The sequence below is a fragment of the Chrysemys picta genome, chromosome 5 (assembly GCF_011386835.1).
Source record: "Chrysemys picta bellii isolate R12L10 chromosome 5, ASM1138683v2, whole genome shotgun sequence".
Taxonomy (NCBI): domain Eukaryota; kingdom Metazoa; phylum Chordata; order Testudines; family Emydidae; genus Chrysemys; species Chrysemys picta.
The window spans coordinates 42,182,898-42,197,472 of NC_088795.1; the positions used below are offsets into that span (position 1 = coordinate 42,182,898).

General features: G+C 41.5%; 1 protein-coding gene across 1 annotated transcript in view; it reads right to left on the reverse strand.

The window, feature by feature from the left end:
* Positions 1-12,973, reverse strand: part of TRPC3 (transient receptor potential cation channel subfamily C member 3) — a 60,134-nt gene extending 47,161 nt beyond the window's left edge. The window contains exons 1-2 of the mRNA XM_005290277.4: positions 12,395-12,973; positions 1,264-2,035 (exon numbers count right to left, since the gene is read on the reverse strand). Of these exons, the coding sequence (XP_005290334.1) occupies positions 1,264-2,035; positions 12,395-12,633 (1,011 nt within the window). The 5' untranslated portion in view covers positions 12,634-12,973. The remainder of the gene's footprint in view (positions 1-1,263; positions 2,036-12,394) is intronic.
* Between the last annotated feature and the right edge of the window lie 1,602 nt (positions 12,974-14,575).

The following is a 14,575-nucleotide window of genomic DNA, read 5'->3' on the forward strand; positions in this document are numbered from 1 at the left end:
AATCAAGCCCCTAATCATAAAATATTTGCTTTGGCATTATACTCTGTCAGCCATGCAGGCCATTCCTGGAGCACAAACTCATGTTCTGTTAAAGTTATCTCATAACCACCCATAGGTTTTTCTCAGTATTAAAGCTTTCCTTCTTACTAGTTCTGCCTCGCTTCTGTTATCTAACAATATTTGGGATTACTCCTGTCCAGAAAGATACATTCGTTCTTTGTTCAAATGAAACTTCATTCTATTCATTCCTACCCATTTTCCCCCACCCACTCTAGATCCACTTGTATTTCTTCTCAGTCCTCCATTGTGTTTGTAATAAATTACAGCTGGCTGTGATCTGCAAAGATTAATGAGTCTTTTCCCCTCCTTCACATCATGTATGAAGATGTTAATTAAATAAAGTGGTACTCAACATTGACCCTGCAGGACCCCATTAAAATTTTTGCTGCAACTAGATACATCATTTATATAACCACTCTCTGTTTACAGTCTGTCATTCCCTGATCCAGGCTTTTTTTAGTGCAGTGTAGTCTCAACCATACAGCTGGTTTTTGTGAGTGTATTACAGGGAACTGCATATCATGAAGAGGCAGCACATGGTAATATTTATCATTGTCTAATCATGAATTACTTAATGGAGATGCTGAGATATACAAAATAATTAGTGTACAGTGAAACTAAAAAATACAAGTCAAAAAGAGAATAAAAGGGACTGCATATGTAAACAGACAAATACATTTCTGGGCAGACAAATACACTCCTGAAAAATGAATGAAAAAATTGACTGTCCAGTGGTAAAACAACAATCACACGTCATCTTCATAATTTGCAGAAAACAGCATTCAAAATGTGTGTGAATAAAAAATGGAAACAAAGTCATTGTGTAAATGAAAAGTGTCATTTTGCTGCTTGATGCTCAGATTATATTACCCCTGTAGAGTGCACATCAGCAAAAACAACTATTATCTGTTACAGTGAATAAAATTGTTTCCCATCGATTGTAGGGTTAATAATGCTCACACTGGCACTTTTTCTGTATCTCTTGATGCATATTAAGTGTAAAAGCAATTTTGTTTCAAGCAAAATTGCTTTTTAATGGTTTACTCAATGAGCATTCAAAATAGCAAGAACCAAAAGGAACAATATAAATCAAACAACTTTAACTCAAAAGGTAAAATACAGGAAATAATGTCAAGCATCTGATGACATTACAAGTAAAGTCAACATTAAAAAAAAAAGAGGCAAACAAAAAAGATCTCATACCTTGAATTCTTTTTCAATGTTGGCCAACTTGGCAAGCTCATTACTGAGTTCTAGAGCTGTGAGAACTGGGTCTTCGCTGGAAAGAGACAGGTAAGCAGGACTAGCCAGGCCTTTGTAGGCATTTATCCTCGACCTGGAGTGACTAAAAGAATCATGCTTTTGCTTTTCAGTGCAGTCATTGCATTTGCAGAAATAGTCATGAGGTCTTTCTATCCTCGCTCCTTTCAATAACAACATGTGCACAACCTCGTATTTTTGGCAGTGGGCAGCTAAAATGATGGGGGTGATATCTGGTGAAAAGCGGGTGCCGTCTTCATCATAGGAATAAAAATCATCATCCTGGAGCTCCTGCTCGCAGGGGCTCAGAGTCAGTCGCTTATTTGCTGCAAAACCAGGATGATTCAAAATTGCTTCCACTATCCGGATGTACCCCTTGCTAATAGCGAGCAGCAGTGCATCTCCAATTCGTGCCAAGTTCTCCTTCTTCAACAGAAGTTCTGTCACTTCCAAATGCTCATTCCCTACAGCCAGCTGCAAGGCGTTTTGGCCCATATAATCAACACAGTTGACATTTAGTGTTTTTGACTCCTCCAGCATTTTGCGCACCACGGGAATGTTCCCATACTCTGCTGCATCCAGAAAACGCTCTTCTTCAGCAGTGAGGCTTGTGCCCCTGTTGTTGAACATGAACGCCGGGCCTCTAATAGCTTGCCGTCTTCCCTTTTCCCTCATCATAGTCATACGTCTCAGAGACGGGCTTCCTTCAATGGACCTAATAAGCAGAAAAGATAAATAATTGTAGACTATTATAGCAATCATTTCCTTGGCAGTTTCTTCCCCAGCGGCTATAGACACTGATAACTTTCTCCTTTGTCTTGTGTCATTTGCCCAGCTGTCTGCCTGTATCTCCCTCTGTCCTGGCCCTTCACTCTTTACCCTTGCACAGAAAAGGCTTCTTGGTAGAGAAGGGGTCACAGATCCTTATATTGTCTTTTGCTCACAACTGAAAGGTGTTCACAGACTCATTTCGTGTAGGCCCATTTCTCCTCAAGGACCATGGTAAACTATTTTTATGTGCAACATCATTTCCTTTCAAAAATATCTTCTAAGCACATTCAATAGGTACACATAGGAAACATCAAGTCCTGTATCCGCCCCACAATAGTGGCACAGACCTGATGGTTTAGAGGAAGGCAAAATGCAAACAAAACATATGATACCTTGCACCACATGCAATGCTGTAAGTGGGGAAAACTTCTTTTTCTGACCCTAGCTGGTGATCTCTGCACATAGACTGTACAAGACCAATTACATATTTTTTAGCATGCACCACTACCAGTGTTTGGCCAACTTCTAAAAACTATACTCCGCCTAGGGTTATCATATCTAGCAAATAAAAAAAGAGGACCCTCCACGGGCCCTGGCCCCGCCCATTTCCCCACCCCGGCCCCGGCCCAACTCCGCCCCTTCCCCGCCCTAACTCCACCCCCTCCTCCCTCCCACTCCCAGCCACGCGGAAAGGATTGCCCGAGCGCTACCGGCTTCACGGTTTGCCGGGTAGCCCCCAGACCCTGCGCCCCCGGCCGGCGCTTCCCCAGCGCAGCTGGATCCTGGGAGGGGAAGCGCCCAGCCGGGGGCGCAGGGTCTGGAGGCTGCCTGGCAAACCGTGAAGCCGGTAGCGCTTGGGCTTCAGGCAGCCCCCTTGCCTCTGGACCCTGCGCCCCCAGCCGGGCACTTCCCCTCCCGGGCTCCGGCGGCGCAGGGTCCGGAGGCATGGGGGCTGCCCGAAGCCGATAGCGCTCGGGCAGCCCGGCTCTTAAACAGAGCTGAAGAGTCCGGGAGGAGCAGAGCCACCGCGGCTCTGTTTAAGAGCCGGGCTGCCCGAGCGCTACTGGCTTCGGGCAGTCCCCATGCCTCCGGACCCTGCGCCGCTGGAGCCCGGGAGGGGAAGTGCCCGGCCGGCGGCTGGGGTCCGGAGGCAAGGGGGCTGCCTGAAGCCCATAGCGCTCGGGCAGCTTGGCTCTTAAACAGAGCCGAAGAGTCAGGGGAGGAGCAGAGCCGCCATTTTCCCGGACATGTTCGGCTTTTTGGCAATTCCCCCCGGACGGGGGTTTGAGTGCCGAAAAGCCAGACATGTCCGGGAAAAAGAGGACGTATGGTAACCCTAAGATTCAGCCCTTACTAACTTCAATCTGAGTTTTGCCTGAGGAAAGACTAAGTAAAAAGAGAGTGAGGACTTTATTATTTGGCCCGTTGTTGCTGGTCACAAAGTTATCTCCAATGATGCCATTTTACTGTATGACAGCTATTAATGAAGTAGATATCTATTAACAGAAAATAGCTTCCCCCTCTGTAAGCCATGTTTTTATTATAGGTGTGGCTGGCAGCACCATCTGCTATTAAGTATTAACGCTTCCAATTATAAGATCTTGTTTTCAGTTGCTTATAATTCTGCCAAACTTTAACCATTTGGGCTTAAATTTTCCATGCTGGGTGTTTGCCTCAAGCTGAATTATTTTGGAAAGTTTAAGCAAAATGGTTCAGCTATTTCTGGACATAAGATTAGGGGAAAATGCATTGTTTTGTCCATGTTAATGAATTGGTTGTAAGAATTATTTTTAGAAGTTGCTGTAGGAGTCTACATGCCTTGAAGCAGGGACTTGAAATTTGTCAAGGGGTGGCCTTAGTGTAAGTCACCCACATTTAGCTAAGTTATGACTAGGCTTGGCAGAATTCAGTTTTTATTTTATAATTTCAACAGATCATATCAATGTTTATTTGAAGCATTTTTTTATTTTTATCAATTTAAATTTTCATAGTCCTGGGAAATTATTTGTATGTGGGGGTCAGAGCAGAATAGTGTACAGTAAATAAGGCCTTGGGCCATACATTGAACAACAAGTAGTAAATAAAATATTAATTAGCTGTTTATTAAGTACAGTCCATCTGTGGAAAAAAATAGTATGTGATGATGTAATTAAAGACTGCATCACCATGCACATGGGGCTGAATTAAGGTTAAACAGACAACCTTAATTAGGGCATTTTCTAACATCTGAGTGCTTGACAATGCAACCTTCTTAACAGTGTTCTCTGTACCATGGCAGTACAATCCAGTCAGCAAAGAATTCGCATTGACTTCAGTGGGAATTCAATACAAGGTGCAGCCATTTTGGACCCAAAGATTTTTATTTTGCATAAAAAATTCCATTCATGATGTAGGAGGGATGCTGCTGTTGAAGCTGTCTGCATCAGCCCATAATATATTGAGCAAAACAAACTCTTTATAACTTTATGAAAGCTACAAGCATCCTGAAAGCACACTGGTCCAGCCCTTGGATATTTTAGCTAACACAAATGTGCTGTTTCATTGTAATCTGGATGGTGATATTACAATATTAATTACCAATGGCAGGCCTCTCCCATGATAAAATATTTTATCTTATTTAAATGTTCAAGCATGATTAGTGTTTTTGTATAGCAGCAGTGACTTGTGTGGCACTACCGTGTAGTCTATGCAAAAAGAAATATCTGTTTTTGAAACATGTCAAACGGCTATGCCAAAGAAGACACATCCATTATTCTTTGCTCCTGAACCTCTTTACTTATGTCTACAAAAAGGAAAAGCTGTGTTACAAAGAGGATTTGTGATTTTGTGCTAAGCTCAGAACTGATTTAGGCATATTTTACATGTGAAAGCATTTTGAGAGAGGTTTGACTGTGGAGTATAGGTGATAAACAGTCAGATGCTATCACCCTCTTGTCCTTAAATCACAAATAAAAATGAGAATATAGTAAATATGAAAAGGCTAGTTAAACAAGATCATAACTAATATTTGACATGCTGCTTGGTTTCTACCTGTCTTTCCCATCCAAAGATGTAATGGTACCTACGGGGAGGATCACTCTCATAAATTGTAATTTTTTTATTATAATTTTATTAAACAGCAAATAAAGACAGAATAAATTCTTTTATGATTAATCCTTGATCTAAAGAAGTTCTAACAATTCACTTTGCAACCCATCTATCTTTTATGAAATAAGTGTTTAACATACCATTCATTTTCAAATATTCAGTACAATTTTTTCAGTACATTTTTATTTCCCATTCTATAAATCATTCTTTCAGAACCCACTGCTAGAGTAAAGAGACTCATTTGGTTTCTTTGGAGGAGATACATCCTTCCAAAGGCACAATGTGGAGTATGTTTTGCCAATAAGAAAAATGTACTCAGCAATGTATTTTATGACAAAAAGATATGACGTGCGTGAGATGTCTTTTCAAAATACTTAAATGAAAGTTGCTGGTATTTTACTAACTAAACAGACCTTCTGAAAAAAATCAAGAGCTAGCAATTTTGTATGGTACCACATTGCCAGAATATATGGCTAGATTCAGGCAACTCTCTCATCAAATTTATACACCTTTCTGAAGTCAGTTGAAATTGTCAAAGTAAGAAGTGTAGGATCAGATAGTCTGCTATGTCCTTTTCTAATTTCCATTTCTTAAATTTAATTATCACTTTTTAAAAGGAATCCCAAGGAATCTATGAAATATTTTGAATAATTGAAGTTTTAGCTTTTTGATTGCACTATAATTATCCCACATTTAGTACCTGCAATCCAAAGCATTCAAAAATCAAGTCAAGCCTCCCCAAAATCATGAGACTGACTTTAAAAAAGTCACAAGATTTAATATATTTTTGGTTCTTTTTATTTGCCTTCTGTTTTTTCAGCCTTTAGGGTTCACATGTTCAAGCTTTTCTCTGTAACCATGAAGGATAAAAACAATGACAAATATAAACTGAGATTCTCCTGACTCCAATGCGTTCTTAGTCAGACGTAATGTTAGTTTATAAGTAAATTCTACTCCCAATGCACAGCTTGAATAACTAAGCTGTTCAGTGGGGAGATTCAGATCAGGAAGGTGAAGTCCTACTCCCACTTGCAAACCAGGGACTGAGCTGCTCTTCAGATCCTGGTGCCGGCTAGCAACACAAGCATGCACCCAAGGTTCCAGGAAGGCTTGTACAGCCTGTGCCCGGGTCCTTGCCACTGAAGCTTCACTGCTATTTTTAGTTGTGCTCACTAGATTAAAGTTAGCTCGGATATGCCTACCCAAGCTCCAATCATGCCTCCAACTGTAGTTTAGACAAACCCTTGGTGTACCGCTTTTTGTTTCAAGGAACTTAAAAGCTTCACTAGCAAACAGGATGAACAAGTGTAACCTAGAGCAGAATTTGACTCAGAGCATCCCTAATCCTGAACTAATTGGCTAACAGTGTACAATATCTGCTTATGGCATGGATAAAGCAAGCATGTTCCTGGTGTCCTAAATTACAAATTGTAGCTTCTTAACTACGTTACCAATAGTAGTCATTTGCTAGCATGGATCCAGTCCTGAACTTAGTTAGGCAAAACTTCGAATGACTTTAACAACAGTTTAAATGTGTAAGGACTACAGAATCAGACCCTAAATTATTAACAGTTAGCCTAACCATGACTATTATTACTCATGCAAGCTCCTGTTTTACAATACCCATCTCACTAACATATTCTAGCTTTTCAGAGCCAGGCTGTGGTCCTAACACTATTTGCAGAGGGGAGAGTACATCTCCAGTTTCATAGTATAATCCATGGTTATGTTTTTCTAGGATAACATGAAATAGGGACAGTACATCTCCTTCTTCCCTTTTGTGCCACCCACTCCCTCCATAGTATGGGCATGCTTTAGAGTGACCGAGAAAACACTCTATGAAGTCACTTAATCCTAATGAGATACAGCAGGAACTTTCAGAAGCAATAATAATATGTTCCTGGTAAGTCTGTGATTAATTTACACACAAGGAAGTTTCAGAAAATAAACAAATAAAAACTATCCTACTTCATAACCATATTTTTGTCCACAAAATTCATCATCTTTGATACAGGTAATAAATAAAAAAGAGACATTAAAGCCCTCTTTTCTCCAGAAAAAGATGCTTAAGAAGTCTCTTCATCTCATGATTTGCATGCATAACACTATCACATTAGCATGCGCTGCTTTGTTGCCTGAACACTCAAGTCTGCTCCTGAAGCTAAATTTTCCCTCTAGATGGACATATTGTTACTGCTATGCACTAAGCTAGAAACATCATACTTAGCAGTGACAAGCTGGGCATTCGGCTGTTGGTTCCTCTACTTCTCAAATGTAATGTGATGAGCTGCTGCCCTCCTCCACACCAACCATACCTTTTAACCTTCAAACCTGCCCAAGTGTGACTGACAATTGAAATGTGTGACAAATGACTGAAACGTGGGACACCTGTGCTTTATTGCTCATTGTGTCATCACTGACAGACAATGTTTAACTATAAAACTTGTTCCTGAGTTAGTTTACACAGTGAAAACACAAAATTAACCAATTACAAAAAAGAAAACTAGAGAAACAGAAATTGCATTATTTGCAGCCATAAGGATCCCTCACATAGGTTGAGAGCAGGGACTTTAGATCCCCAGTAACGACTTCTGTAATTTGAGATTAAAAAACCAACTGCTGTCTTCTTTGGACCAGCTAGGAAGGGGAGAAGTGACAAGTGTATACAGTAGAACCTCAGAGTTATGAACACCAGAGTTATGAACACCAGAGTTATGAGCTGACCAGTCAACCAGATGCCTCATTTGGAACCAGAAGTATGCATTCAGGCAGCAGTAGAGGCAAAAACATAAAATAAAAAAGGCCAAATACAGTACAATATTGTGTAAAATGTAAACTACTAAAAAATAAAGGGAAAGCAGCATCTTTCTTCTGCATAGTAAAGTTTCAAAGATGTATTAAGTCAATATTTGGGTGTAAATTTTTGAAAGAACAACCATAACGTTTTGTTCAGAGTTATGAACATTCAGAGTTACGAACAATCTCCATTCCTGAGGTTGTATATGTGTGCCTGAGAAGGGACTGTGGTCTACCAGTTACAGTCAGAATAGCTAAGTACATCAGTATATCAATCTAAAAGCAGCATAGATGAGGCTTGAATCTGCTGTATAAAAGACCTAGTTTCTATTCCCAGTTCTGTCAAAAGTAACCTTCTGCAACCTCTCAGTTAACATTTTTATAGTGGAGGGAATGATACTAGCTTTGCTCGTAGGACAGCAGTGCTGAGGCCTTGCCCAACAGTAAATGTTTTGAAGTGCTCAGAAATATAAATACCTGTCAGTAGAAGAGATGAACTTAAACTCACAGCATCTTGGCTCAGTGCACATTCCCCTAAATCCAAATGTATAACATGAGGATTTCTCTCTCTCTCATCTGTAAAATATCACCTGGCTTGCTGGAACAGAGAGGCTCACTCACTTGAAATGCACTCACATAACCTAGGACAGCTGAGCAGTCTGATCCCAACCTACAGTATAACACTGGTCCATTCTGAAGTAATCTCATCCAAAGTGGATATAATGAATCATTGTTAGTGGAAGTGCTGGTTCATGGCTGTGAAGACAACAGTCAGACCACGTCAGCAGAGGTAAGATACAGTAAGATATTCAAAGGAAGACATCACTCCATTCCAGTCCCCTCCTCACAAATCTTTGTCATTTTTTACCATCCCTGCTTGCTTAGGTACAAATAAGCTCAGTGGAAAGAACAAGTAATATGCTTCATAGGAAAAATGTTTTACAGTTTAGTTTACAGCTAGACAGATTCTGATCTCAGGGCCAGATCTGTGCAGACACAGCACAAGGGAAACAGCCTATACAGAGAAGCAACATGGTAAGGGGTGGGCAGAGGAGAACATTAAACTCCCTTGCACTCCTCCCCCTGATCTGAGCTGTGATTGTCAAAGGAGTCTCAGGGAATTAGGTGCACAACTACCATTGCATTTCAGTGGGAGATAGGTGCCTAACTCCCTTAAGGTTTCTTTGAAAAATGGAAGCCACAACTCATAGTATTTTTGCCGGTGTGTTCCTTGACAAGACCATTAATACCTTGTGAAATCAAGATCATAATCCAAATGTTACTCTAGTGCAAATTTGGGAAAAAATACTTTCCAATGACACATGGCACAGCCTTAGTCTAGAAAAGGTGTGTGCCTAAACATTCAGAATGCCCAAGTAATATATGCAATAGAATAAGTGTCTGACCAGTAGCTAACCAGTTTGTCACCATTAAATTACTTAATGATCAAGGATCACACTACCAATATAATCCCTTCCTTCTTTTACAATGTTTTATCAATACTTGTCTCCTTCATTTCGTCTTGTTTACAAAACTATGATGAATAGAACAAGAACCCTGGATATATAGTATACATCATGTAGCAGCCCAGCACTTGTCAGTACATAACTTGGATAGATAACTGGGCTGGGAATCAAGAAACCTGGGTTTTATTCCCGGTGCAGCCACTCACTTGCTGTATAACCTTGGGCAAGTCACTTTAGTCCTCTTTGCCTGTTTCCCCTTCCATCCTTTATCTGTCATGTTGACTTAGATGGTAAACTCTGCAAGGAGGGGACTGTCTCTTATTCTATGTTTGTACAGCTACAGCGCGTACCAGGACACCTTATCTCAGTTAATCAGTATACTTATTCACATTGACTTCATTAATATGTGCTACATTTTTTTAGCATTTAAAATCCTACTTAAAACAGCATCCCAGAGGAAACGACCTGACTATCTAGCAGAAACCCTCTCTAACATGCTATGTTAGTTTGGAATCAGACTGCAGAGTTGGTCATTCAGTAGAGATAGCAGAAGTTACATATCCTTTCCCCGCTATACCCTGTTGCTTCAGCATGTCCTATTACGTTGATTGGGGAGTACTAGTATCAGCCCAGTGGACTGTCACTTCTAGGATAGGAATGCAAGAGCTGTATTCTGATAAGTAATTCCAACAGGTGGAGCTCATCCCAGATACAAAAGCCTTGAGCTGAGTAAACTGGACTCAGGTATTAGTCCATGTTGGTGTAATATTCATTTCTTAAGGAAGGGAGTATGTCAGTGGCTCTGTGACACCATTTATATTATCAGTAAAGAGATCTAGAAATTTAAGTCTCTTGATGTCTGGGCCACTGGCTACAAAGCATAATACAGTGTAAAACTCCTACCCAGGGATGGTAGAATGTACATATATTTGTGATTATCACATTCTAAGTGCTACTCTAATTGTTGTATTTTAAAATCTTCCCCAGTGTGATTTTAATTAAGCACATTTACAAACACAGAACACATTCTGTAATAATATATAACTCAAAAAGTGTTCATTTGCTTAGTAATGAAAACATTTAATTAAGAATTAATTTGACCTGAAATTGTAAGATATTCAGGTAATCCTTGGAGACCAAAATATTGAAGTGTCAACCAAAACTATAACATATTAAAGGACTGAACAATTCCTAGGCACCACACACAAAAACTGGGCAAGCCAGTCCCTTCCTAGTCCTCTTTCTCTAGCTAGCCATTGTATTGATTTTGTAAAACAGACAAAAAAAATAACCTCTTTACAAAAGTAAATGTATTTCTGTTGCAGGTAAGTCCTCCTAACTATTAACCATCATGATGTTTTCAGAAGGTGTCAAAACTTGAAATAAACTTACAAGATGCAGTTCAAAAGTTTGTCCCTCTGCACAATTCTTTCAGTTTTCTATTTTTGGGGTGTGATTCTATTAGTGTAGATTTTGAACATATTTTTCACCATATGAAAATGTAAAAATACTTTTGTACCTGTGTGGAAGTAATAGTTTTTTACCACTGGGACAAGAGAACTTCATTAACTCCCAAAACTTTGACTAAGCCAACAATTGGATTTTCTCAGAAAACTATTTTAGTAGGCACAAAACATCATGTTATATAATTGCTGTCAATGTAAATTAAGTTTAGCCAGTAGGATATTAAAACATCCTCTCTTAGGAAATGTCTTGGATTTTGAGTAACCTTACTAATAAGTTTGGTAAAATATTTCCATCCTGGCTTTTGCAGAAGGAATCTGCGCTGTGTCACATCTAACATAAATTTAATTTTAAAAGTTTTGTGTGAATAACAGTTGATTTGATAGAATAAAGATTGCCCGAGAAAACCTGCTCTTGGTAGGATATATAAACAAACTGATAAACCATCGCATTTCTCTCCTGTTTGCACCCAACAAAATCCTTTGCAATATTTCATCTGCATCTGCTGGGTCTAGCTCTAGGTAAACGCTAGTAAGGGATAGGCAGGGTAGGAGCTCAAATACTGTCTGTCCGGGGCAGTTTGGTGGAGTGCGCAGGAGAGACACCAGGGGGCACTGCTGACCCTCGGTCTCTGAGCTCCATCCTTGGGCCTCCTGCCTACCATGAGAATCTTCGGGGATATGGGGAGGGTCTTCTTCCTTCTGCACGAGAAACAAACTGAAAGGTTGTGTTGCAAATCCAGGCCACTCCACCCAGCCTAAAGAAAGGAGAAAGCACCTATCTACTGTATCTAGATCCAGGCTGTCCCTTTCCTTTGGGTTTTTTCCTCCCCTCTGTCTTGCTTCAAATCCAGATGTAACTCCGGAAATGAATGGAAGTCTATTTTTCCTCCAACTCAAAGAGACACATTCTAGCATTGCATTTAATTTCCCAGGAACAGCAAATCTCACGGACCCCTCTGCAAGTGGTCCAGGCACCTGCTCTGCCTGTGTAATTTTACTGACGCAGCATCCTTCACTTTCCCAGTCCCTTGCCCAGAATAATAAAGCAAACTCGGGGGGGGGGGGGGATTTGTAACCCCATCATCATGGCTTTATTGAAAGCATCCACCCCAAGGCTAGGTACCTGTACCTCCTCCCCCATCCGCTCTGCATTACTGACCCGCTTGTATTTCTAAACGGAGATCATCGCCCCACCATCTCCTCGGAGTGGCTCCAAGGGAACTGGCCCGCGCTGTCCCCCTGGAGAGACACAATCAGGCGGGTGCCTGAGCGGGATAGGAGAGCGGAGGGGTGCCCGGTTTGGCGGGGCTGCCAGAGCCCCAGCGTCTTGTTCACCTGCCTCGCAGCCGGGGCGCGCTGGCGTGACAAGCGCTAACTTTGTGGCTGTACAATCGGAGCCTTTCCCCGACCTCCCGCACATCTCCTCTCCAGGCGCCGCCAGGGCACCAGCAGGAAGGGGGCCACCCCCCAGCCAGCGCCGGTACTTACATGCTGCTGACCAGTGGAAGGGTCGGGTAGTAGCCGTAGGGGTCCCGCTGGGTTTTCACTGCTCTCTGCTGCTGCTGCTGCTGCTGCTGCTGCGAGGGCTCCAGCCCCCCATTAACGCCTCTCCAGCCCCGCCGCCGGCGCTGCTGCTCCTCTTCCTCTCCCCCGTCCTCCTCCTCCTGCTGCTGCTGGGGGAAGGTCACTCTCCCCTGCTCCTTACATCGCCTGCCCTTGCTGGACATGCTCAGGTTCTTCTCAGGATGCTGCTGCCGGCCAACCTCGGCTAGCAGCCTGTGCTGGGGAAGCGAGGAGGAGGAGGAGGAAAGCCCTGCCCAGCAAGGGACAGAGCAGCTGGAAGGGACAAAACCCTCACCATAAAATAATATCCCTTCCCCTCCCAGGCTGCTGCTGCTTGTCAGGAAGGAAAGACAATGTGCAGCCTGATAGGCAGAGCTGAGGAGTAGGTCTGAGTGAGGAGCTGATGAGGAGAAAGCACTCCAGGTCTGTCCCTCTCCTCTCCCTTTTCATCATCACTTTGCTAGGACAGACAGCATCATCACTCCGAGAGAGAATCGATCATCTACCAAAGCAGGCAGTGAGGAGAGGAGGGGACTCCACTCCAACCTGCACATGAGCAGGGAAATAACAGCTTCCCTCTCCCGCCCCAAATCAGCGCATGTCTCAAACAAAGCTGGGGCATTTCAGAATAGTTCCTATTGAAGAAAGGACAGACAAGGCAACTTTGCTACGGGGCAGTTATAAGGATTCCCAGACACAAATGAAGCCCACACTAAGCAGCCTTTATGTGCATTTTATCGATGTAAATAGTTTTTCTCCCAGGCATAACTTCTAAGTAGGGTTATATGTACAGTAATATTAACATGGACATGGTGCTTTCAAGAATATTCAAAAAGACACAAATTGTATATTTTATATGCATAGCAGCATGAAGCGGTGCATGGCCCCAAACAGTGTGATTTCCATAAAAACGTCCAAGAAACAAATTAAAAAGTAATCAATTGCCTGATACAATCATATAAGTCTCATAACGAATTACATTTCTGAGCAGTCTCTCTCTCTCTTTCCCCCCGCCCCCCGCCCAGCCCAGGAAAATGGTTTAAATAAGGTTCCCTACACGTGAAAATAAGAAGAGTTCAACATTTTCATTTGCTTGCCTATGACAAAAATGCAATGACAATCTAGATTTCCAAATTATTTTTAAGTGACAAGTATAAAGAAATAAAATGTGAGCATTAAGACACTTATTATGCCTCTTACTGGTAACTGAAGCTAATTATACTCATTTGTATAGAGCTCAATCACAAAGATTCTTGTTGTAAAAAGGAGAATACAAAAGTTACTTCTTCTTTTGTTCCTATGAGAGTTTCAGGTAATTATATTATGAGGCAAATTATGCCCTCATAACTGTGCAACCCCATTAGAGTCAGTAGGGTTGCACTGAGGGAGAATTTAACTTCATCTGTTTTCATAAGTAGTCTGTACAGCAATCAATTTGTTAGTTTATTCACTACAGTATAGCTATTCTCTTTCTATCTCCACATTGCAGACTGCAACCAGGTTTTTTTCTTGCTTTGAACTTAAAGGCTTAATGTAGCAGCCACTACGCATTGGAGCGAGAAAGACTGAAGTCCAGATCCTACTGCCACTGAAGCTAATGGGAGTTTCACTATCTATTTCAATGGGAGAAGAATCCATCCCGAAATACTATTCCCTCCTTAGAGAGAGATAACTATTGAGCAACACAAGACACTCACCTCTGCTAGGGCTGAGTGTACAAGTCTCCTCAGTACGCCTAGAGAACAGGTTTGCAATACCCTACTTCTTTCTTTTCTGATGCACAACTAGTTTTCAATATGAGCTGAGATTCTGCATTGTGTATTTTCACCACACATAAGTTTGTATTGTTGCATGTGTAGGAAGAATCTTGAAGAGATGCATAACCTCATTCCAGTTCTGCTAAAATTTTGGCATTTGGAAAATGAATCAGTTTGTCTTTGTCAGTTTAATCCATTAAAAAAAATATCAGTGGGCCATTTTCTGTCCATTTACGCCATGTCTAACCCGCTTTGTCTTCAATAGGATTATATAGGTTGTAGGGCAGAATGGGCCCAGTTTTAGATATTTATAAGCACTCATCATCATAATATGTGCTAACCACAGCAA